Source organism: Syngnathus typhle, linkage group LG2, assembly GCF_033458585.1.
Source record: "Syngnathus typhle isolate RoL2023-S1 ecotype Sweden linkage group LG2, RoL_Styp_1.0, whole genome shotgun sequence".
Lineage (NCBI taxonomy): Eukaryota > Metazoa > Chordata > Actinopteri > Syngnathiformes > Syngnathidae > Syngnathus > Syngnathus typhle.
Window position 1 is genome coordinate 23,335,722 of NC_083739.1, and position 13,316 is coordinate 23,349,037.

At 43.6% G+C, this 13,316-nt stretch overlaps 2 protein-coding genes across 3 annotated transcripts; both read left to right on the forward strand.

Annotated features, from left to right (window-relative positions):
- Positions 1-76: 76 nt before the first annotated feature.
- Positions 77-6,125, forward strand: lrrc23 (leucine rich repeat containing 23). Of its 2 annotated transcripts, XR_009713747.1 has the most exons (9): positions 77-508; positions 3,567-3,670; positions 3,769-3,889; positions 3,986-4,127; positions 4,216-4,346; positions 4,431-4,567; positions 4,638-4,842; positions 4,922-5,036; positions 5,885-6,125. XR_009713747.1 is itself a non-coding variant. In XM_061272721.1 (8 exons), the coding sequence occupies exons 1-8, from the start codon at positions 434-436 to the stop codon at positions 4,943-4,945; spliced, it is 939 nt and encodes a 312-aa protein (XP_061128705.1). In that variant the 5' UTR covers positions 77-433; the 3' UTR covers positions 4,946-6,125. The 2 variants fall into 2 exon arrangements, 1 of the variants encoding a protein (XP_061128705.1); XM_061272721.1 differs by having other exon boundaries at positions 4,922-6,125.
- Positions 5,965-12,155, forward strand: tktb (transketolase b). The gene is made up of 14 exons (XM_061272711.1): positions 5,965-6,197; positions 7,810-7,927; positions 8,017-8,130; positions 8,222-8,319; positions 8,398-8,589; positions 9,590-9,717; positions 9,812-10,008; positions 10,120-10,284; positions 10,365-10,521; positions 10,594-10,724; positions 10,793-10,876; positions 10,948-11,044; positions 11,155-11,274; positions 11,350-12,155. Exons 1-14 carry the CDS (start codon positions 6,106-6,108, stop codon positions 11,520-11,522), a joined length of 1,866 nt encoding a protein of 621 aa, XP_061128695.1. The 5' UTR covers positions 5,965-6,105; the 3' UTR covers positions 11,523-12,155.
- Positions 12,156-13,316: the final 1,161 nt, after the last annotated feature.

Below are 13,316 nucleotides of genomic sequence, written 5' to 3' on the forward strand. Positions count from 1 at the left end.
TTATGCCCTATCTTCAAGGCTAAATCCAGGAATAGAAACAAAGTACCAGTTTTTTTTTTTTTTTTTTTAAAGAAAGTATGAGCTAAAGTATTTACACAAAATGGGACTGTTGTCACACCACCAAAAATGTAGATTCTTTGGAGTGATGTTGTATTGAAACAGTATGTACTATACACTGCTGCTAGCCATTCAACGTCACACACACACACACCAAAGGTGAAGCCGTTCCTTATTGTATACTGTGAAGTTGACAGAAAACATACCTACGCTTACGTTACACACACTTTGCATATACCGGCGGCGTCGGTTTCCGTGGCAACGGACAACACTGGGAGTCCCATCTTTGAAACGGGACCTTAACGGACAATTATTTAATTTATAAGAGTTAGCGTTTCCTTTAGAGCTGTGACAATATTACCCATGAATTACCCTAATGGACGAGGACTCGGGGTCGTCGGATGTGGACAACACGGAAGAAAATCAAGACGAGGACGAAGAAGCTGTAGAGGTAAAAGCGGTTATAATCCCACCGACTGCTTGAGATTTTAAATCAACCAACTACAACCAAAATCTAATCGCAAGGTGACCATTACTATCATAAGTTTTAATTGGCTATTTATATTGGAGAATAAATGTAGTTTGCGAAACGATCAGCATATGTTGCTGTGTATGCGCATGTCCGTTGGAGTTCGTATAGGCGACTTTTTCGTTTTCTTTTTTTTCACCAGTCACTCCACCTGGCTTAATAAAAAGAATCCCAATAGCTATAGTTTTTTATTAAGGTAGGGACCAGACGTCCTCTTTCTTCCTCTTTTTCCCGGACATGTCCTACTTTTGAGCCCTAAAAAGACGTCCGGGGGGAATTTCAAAAATCGTCCGGGATTTTGTTGGACTGCCTCAAACATAATACATGTACAGTACATTGTCAATAGAATTGCCACAAAGTTCCAGGTCTTTCTGTGACGGGCTAATAAATGCAACATATGACACCCCCTCCAAACAAAAAAAGACCCCGCCCCCTAAAAATGACCTCGCCCCCTCCCAAAAAAGGTGTCCACTCTTTCAGAAACCCAAATCTGGTCACCCTAATTACCGTATTTTCCGCCCTATAAGGCGCACCGGGGTATAAGGCGCACCTTCAATGAACGGCCCATTTTAAAACTTTGTCCATATATAAGGCGCACCGGCCTATAAGGCGCATAAAATAGAAGCTTTACTGCAACAAACTGAGGTAGACTAAGGTTGCGGTCTGCACCCACTAGCCAATAACCAACGAGCCCTCTGTAAACAATCGCGTTTCTCAAACAATCTCCTATAAAATGATTGGAACTGACTAAAGTTCAATCTAACGCATTGGTACTACTTACCTATGTTTCCCTTCCATATCGATCCGTAGATTTACTCGAAACATTAACAGCGCGGCCTATTTTGACATGAAATAGCCTCGCGCGTATAGCAGCTATCGTTATAGCATTAGCCATCCGCGATTTCCTATGAGCCTCAGCTCGCAATCTCCCATGAGCCTCAGCAAAGTGTAAACAATCGCGTCTCTCAAACGAGCTCCTATAAAATGATCAGAACTGACTAAAGTTCGATCTAAATATTGGTACTACTTACCTATGTTTCCCTTCCATATCGATCCGTAGAATTACTCGAAACATTAACAGAGCAGCCTATTTTGACATGAAATAGCCTCGCGCGTATAGCAGCTATCGTTATAGCATTAGCCATCCGCAATTTCCTAAGAGCCTCAGCTCGCAATCTCCCATGAGCCTCAGCAAAGTGTAAACAATCGCGTCTCTCAAACGAGTGCCTATAAAATGATCAGAACTGACCAAAGTTCGATCTAACGCATTGGTACTACTTACCTATGATTCCCTTCCATATCAATCCGTAGAATTACTCGAAACATGAACAGAGCAGCCTATTTTGACATGAAATAGCCTCGCGCGTATAGCAGCTATCGTTATAGCATTAGCCATCCGCAAAAACCAATGACCCTCAGCTTGCAATCTCCCATGAGCCTCAGCAAAGTGTAAACAAACAATCGCGTCTCTCAAACGAGCTCCTATAAAATGATCAGAACTGACCAAAGTTCGATCTAACGCATTGGTACTACTTACCTACGATTCCCTTCCATATCAATCCGTAGAATTACTCGAAACATGAACAGAGCAGCCTATTTTGACATGAAATAGCCTCGCGCGTATAGCAGCTATCGTTATAGCATTAGCCATCCGCAAAAAACAATGACCCTCAGCTGGCAATCTCTCATGAGCCTCAGCAAAGTGTAAACAAACAATCGCGTCTCTCAAACGAGCTCCTATAAAATGATCAGAACTGACTAAAGTTCGATCTAACGCATTGGTACAACTTACCTATGTTTCCCTTCCATATCGATCCGTAGATTTACTCGAAACATGAACAGAGCGGCCTATTTTGACATGAAATAGCCTCGCGCGTATAGCAGCTATCGTTATAGCATTAGCCATCCGCAATTTCCTATGAGCCTCAGCTCGCAATCTCCCATGAGCGTCAGCAAAGTGTAAACAATCGCGTCTCTCAAACGAGCTCCTATAAAATGATCAGAACTGACTAAAGTTCGATCTAACGCATTGGTACTACTTACCTATGTTTCCCTTCCATATCGATCCGTAGAATTACTCGAAACATGAACAGAGCAGCCTATTTTGACATGAAATAGCCTCGCGCGTATAGCAGCTATCGTTATAGCATTAGCCATCCGCAATTTCCTAAGAGCCTCAGCTCGCAATCTCCCATGAGCCTCAGCAAAGTGTAAACAAACAATCGCGTCTCTCAAACGATCTCCTATAAAATGATCAGAACTGACTAAAGTTCGATCTAACGCATTGGTACTACTTACCTATGTTTCCCTTCCATATCGATCCGTAGATTTACTCGAAACATTAACGGAGCAGCCTATTTTGAAATGAAGTAGCCTCGCGGGTACAACAGCTATTCGGTGACGCCCCCGGACTACAGTTACCGTAATGCTGGGAAGCGATGCGACCTTGTAATTTACTAGTCGTACTAAAACGTACTAAAACATTTTGGCAGAGCACTGTGTACAACCAGTATGGATCAACAAATTCATCACTTGATCCATATATAAGGCGCACCGGGCTATAAGGCGCACTGTTGACTTTTGATAAAAATTTAGGTTTTTAGGTGCGCCTTATAGGGCGGACAATACGGTAGTTTGGGAGCGCACTCTTCCAAACCAGATGTATGAACTAAAATGCTCTTTTAATAATGGCCAAAATACACCCTCAATAATCACGATAATACATTTTCAGTGCATAGGAATGTACAGAACCCCCACCCCCCACCCCCCATATTTTATTTTAGCATTTGTATGTATATTGAATGTTTAATCAGTTTCTTTCCTCCTCAAAAATTAATCAAGGGCCCTCTCAGAATGTCTTTGTTGACTGCATGCATATAATCCCATGACTAACCTACAAATTGTCAAAACAATTGTTCAGCATGTACCCTCTTTCTCCCTGAAATCTGTATAGCATAAGTTTCCTTTGTTTTATCACCAGATTCGCCCTTTGGATCACGATATTATAGTCCCAGGTCTGTCTTTGCTGTGCCGAACAGGGAATGGATTGAGACACGCATTTATTAAAGTCATCTTGAAGGACAAGTAAGAAGGCAAAATTCCCAACAATAGTAAATTTCTTCAGTCCTCAACTTCCATTTCTGTGCTTTAAACCTCCACTTCTTTGCTTGTACTCCATGTAGAAGACTAAGCGACATCGCTGCAATCAGCGATTATGTTCACCTTCGCTTCATGGATGTGTCCAACAACCGTATTTCCGACCTTTCACCTCTATCATCCCTCACTCAGCTTCTTTGGCTCAAGGCAAGATCTTTTTCTTCTCAAGAAGAAAAGATGCGATTCTAACATCCACTCTAATGCTTCTACTCAAACTGAAGCTCAAACTGGACTATTTCTTAGATTGACAGGAATTACGTAACATGCTTCCAAGGAGAAACCTTTTCTCAACTGGCCTACCTGCAGTGGCTGAGTATGGCAGCAAACCGGCTTACTGAGGTGCAAGGTCTTGTTGGACTAGCTTTGGAAAGTCTCAATCTTTCAGGTTGGCCTGGTGGTTTCATCTGATTAAGTGACAAAACACGAGCTGAGTATTTTCTGCGAGTCAAGTGTGTCCTTTCCCTTTCTTGCAGGGAATCGTATTGAGCGATTAAATGGCCTTGAGAGTTGCCTTTTTTCGAAACTGGCTACTTTGGAGCTGAGAGGAAACCGCTTGACTACAACTAGTGGGATCAACCTTCCCAATTTGCGGCGATTATATCTGGTAAAAAAATAAAAAGTCTGTTTGTAATGCTTGTCTAGAAAACACAGTCCTTGCTTTTGTAATCGAGTTTTCTCTGCATTCCAGGCCCACAATCTTATTACAACTCTTGAGGGTATAGAGACGTTAGAGAACCTCACCACTCTCCATCTCCGCAACAACAAACTTGCTAATCTAGATGGACTCAGCGCCAACATGAAATGTCTCCAATATCTCAACGTCAGGTATGCAGTTAAGCTACAAAACGAAGAAGTGAAAGAAAGCATTGTGCCGGGTTATCACTCTCTCCCGCAGAAGCAACGACTTCCTTGATGAGACCTGTCTACTGGCTCTTGGCCAGGTGTCTGCAACCCTGCGAGTGGTGGTTCTCTCAGAGAATCCGCTGGACGGGACCACAGATTACCGGCCATATGTCCTAACTCTCATTCCAAAACTAGAGCGCCTTGATAAAGAGCCTGTCTCCCTGGAGGAGAGGGCTGAGGCGTGGAAGACAATTAAGGTATTTAAAATAAATCTCTTTCTTCCTCTATTGCATCTTCAGGGAAAGTTTGTTCACGGTATGTGTTGTGTCATTTCAGGAACTCAAAGAGGAAACAGCCTAAATCAAACATTTGTAATAGTTGCTCCACTTCCTGGAAAATACTAGTTGGGGATAGATGTATATGTAGAAATGCTTTGAATCCTGCAGTAATTGTAAGGGTTAATCTTCATTGTTACTTATTTATACGTCTCTGTGTAATGATGACTCAGCAATTTTTTGGACCATTTCCCTGTTGGCAGCTATCCAGCCGCATTTTTAAAGGGACAATGCAGTAGTATCATAGTAGTGGTCATACACACAGATGGACATTCGAGTGTTCCTGATGACTGGAAAATATGAATGTTGTTACTACATTTGCATACCTCATCATTGAGTTGTTGCTCATTTTCCAATTCCATCTTAAAGGAAGTGGGTGCAGTTGTACTTGTAATTTGACCATATGCAACTTAACCGGTTCTCTGAGAGAGGAAGAATGTGCAGTTTGTGTTGGAAGGGGTCACAAACACAATGCCTTTGGGAATAACGTAGCTTGTTTGCCTGTCATCAAATTAGAGCATCAGTTGAAGGGACATTGGGATTTCCTAGGCTATACATGTTTAAGTGATCATTTGAAAGAGATGTTCAGGAACATAGTGTTGCACCTTGATTTCTTTTGTTTCATTATTAATCTTTATTATATGAAATATTTAACATAAGAGTCTTACATGCAAATATAAACAATTAATGATAACTAAAGGTTATTTTTGGTGATGTATTATTAATTTCAGAATCTAATAGTATTTCTCATTAATCAGTAGCCAAGAAACTTTTTTTTTTAGGTTAGTGACCTCTGGTCCGTTAAAAGGCAACTTACGGAGAAATGACCCCAAAATTAAGTAACCAAAAAAAAAAACAATAAAACATTTTCTTCCCACCTAAATATCTATACTTGTGCACTAAGTACATCGTGTGAGTACTTGTATTACCACTTTTCTATTTCTGGTGTCTTTATGGTTTACAGAAGTTACTTCCGCTTATTGAGTGATGACGTTTGGTGGGCGGGGTTTGAGTGCAGTTAAATCCCCTCACTTCCGACACCCCTGTCCTCCTCTTGAACGGACGCTTTCGGCGTGGGTCAGCACCGAACCAACGACACCGGGAAGTCGAAGCGTTAAATTACTGAATACCAGTAACACATTTCATTAAGCAACTCCGACGCTCACAAGGAAGACAAACCCAACCATGCCCGACAAAGCAACTATGCAGGAGCTGAAGGACGTCGCCAACAAGCTGCGAATTCACTCCATCAAAGCGACATGTGCCTCCAACTCCGGGTAAACTTATCAAACAGGCTTTTTGAGCTATTTTGACGCTACGTACGAGTTGATCGCCGGCCATTGTCATGCTTAAGATCACGTGGCTCCTTGTGGGCCTTGCAGCACGTGTTGCATTTCAGTAGAATGTGTAAAAAAAAAAATTAAAAACGGTCATTAGCCATGCGTTCAATCCTTCTGAGTGGCCGTGTTATCGGTTAGTTACGTTACGCCACAATGACCCAGGCGGTGATGACGCACTATAATGGATTGCAGTAGTTTTCTTTTTTGTATGGCAAAGTTTCTTTAAATGTATTTCTATCTCCTGATACACCACGTGGTGTCTCAAAACCACAGCTGCATGCCAGGCGGTTAGCATTTTCGTTTTCGGGTCAGTACAATCCGGAGTGAATCTTCGAGCAATCAGCGTCATGTGTTGCGGTCACGTGACCAAACCCGGACAACATTGGACTTGGTGTTAACGAGCGTGAGTGCAGGTTGATGACATAATGATAACAAATTTATCGCGGATCAATTCAAGTTTTGCGCATAATTTTCAACGAAAAATGTCTGAGGCCGGCTGAATATGCCCATTCAGACATCGGCCAAATGACCAATATTTGTTTTCGTCTTTATTTACTCTAACCATCGTGTGCATGTATTTTAATTAAATCGCCCCATTTATAGTCTTTTTGTTTTCTGCCCAAAATTGGAATATATACATCTGAACTGGAAGGCAGTGCTTTGACTTTTTTTTGCTGAATACAGAAGTTAATTGCGCATAACAATGTTACTTAGCAAAAATACTTGTGCCTGATTATCTCATGCTGTAAAAGCAATTAATGTCGTAGACAGAGTAGTTTGTAGTTTGCACTCACACAGATCTGAATGGTTGTAATGGCAGAGATGTTCGAATTGTGTAAGTGTATGCAGTGCGATTGACTAGTAGTGCGTCATTACTTTGTGTATGCAACAAGCAGTGCTGCTCTATGCAAACCGTGACACTTCCTTCTTGGAAGTCACCTCAAACAGGTTTTGTCGGCAATTCAGTATTTCCTTGTCAAGCACAATACTTCATGTGCTTGATTTCTAGCGCTTTTTTGCTTAGTGTGGACCACAATTTTGAAATCATGTTCCTGTCTTTTAATTTCACTTATTTCCCACCAGGTCACCGCTTGGCAAAACCAGAGTGGGTAAATTTGAATTCTGTAGTAAAGGAGGAGCCGAACCATAACGGCCGATAATTTGGCATGTTGCAAGTTTGGTTGAAATGATGCCGTTTGAAATGCAAGCCACATAGGGAAGCTGAGATGCTGTTGAGTACAGAGGATTTCAAAATATTCTTACAATACTTTGACCACTGTTTCAGCATCTAACAGTTTCTCAAGTTTGCATGTGGTCATCTTTTTAAAGTCTAAAGTGGAAACGGAAAATGTAACAATGCTCTGACTTGGTGGTGATGTTCTCACAAAACTTCAAAGAATGTTCTATCACGTGTGAAACAATGCAAATCAAAACTGTGATCTAACACGTTCAGATTAAACAGAACCATTTTAATGATCTGTAAAGTTTGCATGTTTTGTGCTGCATTTTTACAAGTGTATTGATTGTCACATTTTATCTTCCTCCTCAGCCACCCCACGTCATGTTGCAGTGCCGCTGAGCTCATGTCTGTGCTCTTCTTCCACACCATGCGCTACAAAACCGACGACCCCGGCAACCCTTGCAATGACCGCTTTGTTCTCTCCAAGGTTTTTATGCGCACATCTTTGAGCGCTGAGCATTCATTACATGTTGCGTGTTAGAAGTGCCATACAGAACTCCCGCTTCCTTTCTTAAGGGTCATGCCGCGCCAATCCTGTACGCTGCCTGGGCTGAGGCCGGCTTTGTGAAGGAGTCGGACCTTCTCAACCTGCGCAAGATTGACAGCGACCTGGAGGGGCACCCCACACCAGTAAGCGCCTCTTGCCTTGCACATCATTTCATTTTGAGCTCATTGAACGTGACAAAGACGTGCATTGTGTGTATTGTTTAAATTTAACCAGAAACTGCCCTTTGTTGACGTGGCAACGGGATCGCTAGGGCAGGGTCTCAGCGCTGCCTGTGGCATGGCATACACTGGAAAGATGTTTGACATGGCCAGGTGAATAGGTGTAAATTATAATTATTTTTTTAATGGTGTGCTTGTATATTGCTAACTCTCCGAATTTTTTTTTTTAAGTTACCGCGTGTACTGCATGATGGGTGATGGAGAGTGCTCAGAGGGCTCAGTGTGGGAGGCCATGGCCTTTGCCGCCTACTACAAGCTGGACAACCTGGTGGCTATCATGGATGTCAACCGGCTGGGTCAGAGCGATCCCGCGCCTCTTCAGCATGAAATGGACATCTATCGAAAGCGCTGCGAAGCTTTTGGGTTAGTTGCCGCTAAAGTCTCAAAATAGAATTTAAACTACTATAATAATAATAATAATAATTCATTCAATTTATATAGCGCTTTTCAATGTCCCAAAGACGCTTTACAGGGAATAAAAAGGGTGCGGGGGGGGAGAAACAATAGGTTATAGTTACCAGGACATCGGTCAGCAGTGCGAAGGAGATGGATGGAGGAGCAGGAGGGGCGGGAGTGGAGGTTGTTGAGGTTGCCAGTACGGGAGGTGGGGGTGACGGGGGGTTGGTAGTCCAAAAAGAGGACATGGGTGAGCCATCGGGGAAGTGCCGGTCCAGATGTAGCGGCGACGGCGAAGGATCCCAGCCTCGTGTGGAAGCAGCAGTGGACCAGGTGGTGATGCCGGTCGACCTCGACTGCACCCGCTCGAACGGCAGGCCCCAACGCAGCATGGCGGCACACAGCAGAGCTACGGTTGGCGAGCCCGCAGGGAGTGGAGACCGTCCCCCGAGGACGCCGCACGGAAGGCTAGAGAGCCGGGCCAGAGCTACCGTCGAGTCCACAGCAGGCGGCCACAGGCTCCGAGTCGGGAGGCAGGAGGGTCTGGTGGTGGTTTTGGCCAGTTGGCTGTTGGCTAGCTGGCTAACGTAGCTGGTAGTCCGAGGGAGATGAAACAGATAGGTGAGAGCAGAGCTGCGGGGATGCGAGGTGGACGGAAGACAACACGAGAAAAATAAGAGACGGGTGCACTTAAAACGGGAAAACGAAAAACAAGTAACGGACACGGTCCGGGACAGAAGCGGCAGTCAACAGGTCTGACGCCAGCGTTGCTCTAACCCAGAAGACAACAGGCGGTGGGGGATGTATGTAATGTAAGAGCATTAGATTCTTGGATTGAATATCATAATCTTCAGGTTGCCTTTTTGTAGTAAGTTTTGTTTACCTGGGCTGTGGCATATTTAAGGCTTTGATTTTAATTTTTTTTCCTCCATGTTTCTCTTTTTGTTTTTCTCCGTTTTCTTTGTAGGTGGAATGCCATTGTTGTGGATGGGCACGATGTGGAAGCGCTTTGTCGCGCGTTCGCGGACGCTCAGCAGACTCGGGACAGGCCCACTTGCATTGTTGCCAAGACATACAAGGGAAAAGGCCTCAAAGGTAGGCAGGGGGTTTCATAGCGTGCACATTCATTATTTTGCCTTCCACTTAGTATATATTTTTTTCAATGCTTTGTTTATACCTTTTTTGCAAGGTATCGAGGATGAATTGAACTGGCATGGAAAGCCCATTCCAAAGGACATGGTGGATGGACTTTTGAATAATCTAAATGGGCAAATACAAAACCCCAAGAAGACCTTGTGTCCTGAGCTTCCCAAAGCTGACGTCTCACCCGCAGACCTAAGCACAATCTACCTGTCTGAACCGCCAACATACAAGGCTGGCGAAAAGGTACAGTTTTAGTTCATTCACACTTGTCTCAACTTTATTTCAGTGCTTGTCATTCGAAGATGACTTTTCTGTATTTATTAGATCATTAATTTGTTTGACCTTCTTTGTTAGATGGCAACAAGACGTGCGTACGGCAATGCGCTGGTTAAACTGGGTCGATCCAGCAAGAGAGTGGTGGCCCTCGATGGGGACACCAAAAACTCCACATTTTCAATAACCTTCCAGAAAGCTTTCCCTGACCGCTTCATTGAATGTTTCATTGCTGAGCAGAACATGGTAAAAGAGATTAAAAGTTCCCTGCGATGAACACTGAACAATATGACCTCAACTTGTATTTTCTTTGTTTGCTGCTGCAGGTGGGAGTAGCCATTGGCTGCGCTGCTCGAGACCGCGCTGTGGTTTTTGTCAGCACATTTGCTGCCTTCCTGTCCAGAGCCTATGACCAGATCAGGATGGGCGCCATCTCTCAGTCCAATGTCAACTTTGTCGGCTCCCACTGTGGCGTCTCTATTGGTGAGATATATTTTTTTTTTCTTCTTTCTTGACCGGGCACTAAACAATGTCCTGATGTGTCTATAACCCTAGGTGAGGATGGTCCTTCTCAGATGGCACTCGAGGACCTGGCAATGTTCCGTGCCATCCCAACCTGCACAGTGTTTTACCCCAGTGATGCGGTGGCCACCGAGAGAGCTGTGGAGTTGGCAGCTAACACAAAGGTTGTTCAATATTTTATTTAGCAATGCATTGCCAACTTTTCTTTTAACATTTAATTTATTTCCTTCAGGGTATGTGTTTCATCCGTACCAGCAGGCCTGATACTCCTGTCATCTACTCTGCATCTGAGCCTTTTAAGCTCGGTGAAGCCAAGGTGAGTAGTTATCCTTATGTGGCATAATGTGTGTGCTGAGTTACTGAGTAATGAAATGTAATCCTCACCAGGTTGTACGCAAGTCAGACAATGATCTGGTGACTGTGATTGGAGCTGGAGTCACTTTGCATGAGGCTCTGTCTGCTGCTGACATGCTAGAAAGTGAAGGTAATCCTGCACTGCCCCCTTGTGGTTCTTTGTGTAAATGGGATTGCAGTTGCCAAAGTTAATTTATATAAAAACAAAAAGCTCTGGATTGATTTTTAATTCTTGATTAGGGAAAAGCATTCGTGTGATTGATCCATTCACTATCAAGCCTTTGGATGCGGACACAATTCTGGCAAATGCAAAAGCCACAGGAGGACACATCATCACAGTAGAGGACCACTACAAGGAGGGTGAGTAGTGCGTGTTGCCTTCTATTGTCTGCATGAGTGTTGTTTGGGTCTTTGACAGTCTACACTTTTGCACAGGTGGTCTCGGAGAAGCAGTGTTGTCAGCAGTGGGCGATGAGCCGGGCATTGTGGTGACCCGTCTGGCAGTCACTGGTGTCCCTCGCAGCGGGAAGCCCCAAGAGCTTTTGGACATCTATAACATCAGTGCAAAGAATATTGCCAATGCTGTGCGCCAGAGATTTGCCAACTGAAGAAGACTGCACACTTTGGCTTGATGTTATCACGTTTGTTCATCTTTTTACCCAACTTGTCAGGCAGGTTTCAGTTAACTCTTATTGCATAGTTAGCAGAACCTATTGTGTGATCTGGTTACTACTTGCTGATGGAAACTTACTTGTTCCTCTTCACATTCGATTACTGTATATGTGAGATATTGCTTTGCTAAACACTGTTTTTGAGTGAATTGTTTATCAAAAAAACGTTTACAAAATGTCAACCAGTCCAAAGTCCAGGTTGATCAAATTGGAGCTGAGAAGGAACCCAACACATTCCAAACCTTGTATCTCCGGCACATACCATGTGTTAAATCATGTCATGACTTTACTTGGCTGGCATTTTCCATGTTGAATTACGGCAATTTGATGTTTAAGGATGGAAAACTTGATGGGCTTGATTCGTAACTTTACTGATTCCCAACTGGTGTGCTGAATTAAACATGGTGAACTCAAGCTCTTGCGTTATCTTTCTAAAGTTGTCAATTTGCCAGATGCATTGCAGCTTAACCTTCACTATTGATGGCTATAGTGAATGTGTGACTTGTGTAAGCAATGGCTTTAAAGATGTTGGTGCCTTGTAAAGCACTTGAATAAATATCTAGAGTCTGATGGCATATTTGTTTTATTTTTCTCGGAATGCCAGAAATAAAAAAAAAATAGTAAATACAATGACTGAAAATCAACACACAAAAAGTATGTAAAAGATGCATAATTCAATGCATCCAATTGATTTGTTTAGGTAGAACAGGTATTGTGTTGAGGGAACTCATAAGTAAATAAATACAAAAATATATCATGGGAATTCACACCCAGAGTGAGTCAAGTTCAATGGATACAAAGGTGATGATGGTCCATTTTCATTTCAACCTCAGTTTATATATATTTTTTTTATCAGGAAAATGTGAAATGTCCTATGTGATGATGATAGAACTTTATTCATCACACAGCGGGGAAATTTACTTGTCACAGCAGCGCATACGAGTGCAAGAAAAACAAGTGACAAATTTCAAAAAGGATAAACAGAAAGACAAGTGCCGCTAGGAGAGACGAAACACAATTCTATCAGGTGCCACGCATGTTGTAGAGTCTGACAGCAGAGGGAAGGAAGGACCTGCAGAATCGTTCCTTCCTACACCGTGGGTGTAATAGTCTGCTGCTAAAGGAGCTGCTCAAGGACCGCACAATGTTATGGAGGGGGTGAGAGGTGTAGTCCATAATGTATTTCATCTTAATCAAGTCCTCCTCTCACCCACAACCTCAATGGAGTGCAGGGGACAGCCCACGACAGAGCTCGCTCTCCTGACCATCTTATTCAGTCTCCCCCTGTCCTGGTCCGTACTGCCCCCACCCCAGCAGACCACAGCTTAGAGGATGGCTGAGGCCACCACAGAGTCATAGAAGAGCCCTGCACATACCGAAGGACCTCAGTCTCCGCAGCAGGTGGAGGCGACTCTGGTCCTTCTTATACATGGCGTTGGTGTGATCAGTCTACTCCAGTTTGTTGTTAGGGCGAACACCCAGGAATTTGTAGTTCTCTACTTCCTCAATGTCAGATCCCTGGATGTTAACCGGAGTGACGTGGGGTGCTGTCCTCCCGAAGCGCACAATCAACTCGTTCTGCTTGCTGGTGTTCAGCTGAAGCTGGCTGAGCTCACACCAGCTGACAAAGTCCTTGATGACCGTCCTGTATTCCAGATCGTTCTCCTCCGAAACATATCCAACAATGGCGGTGTCGTCTGAGAACTTCTGGATGTGGCAGCGTGCGGTATC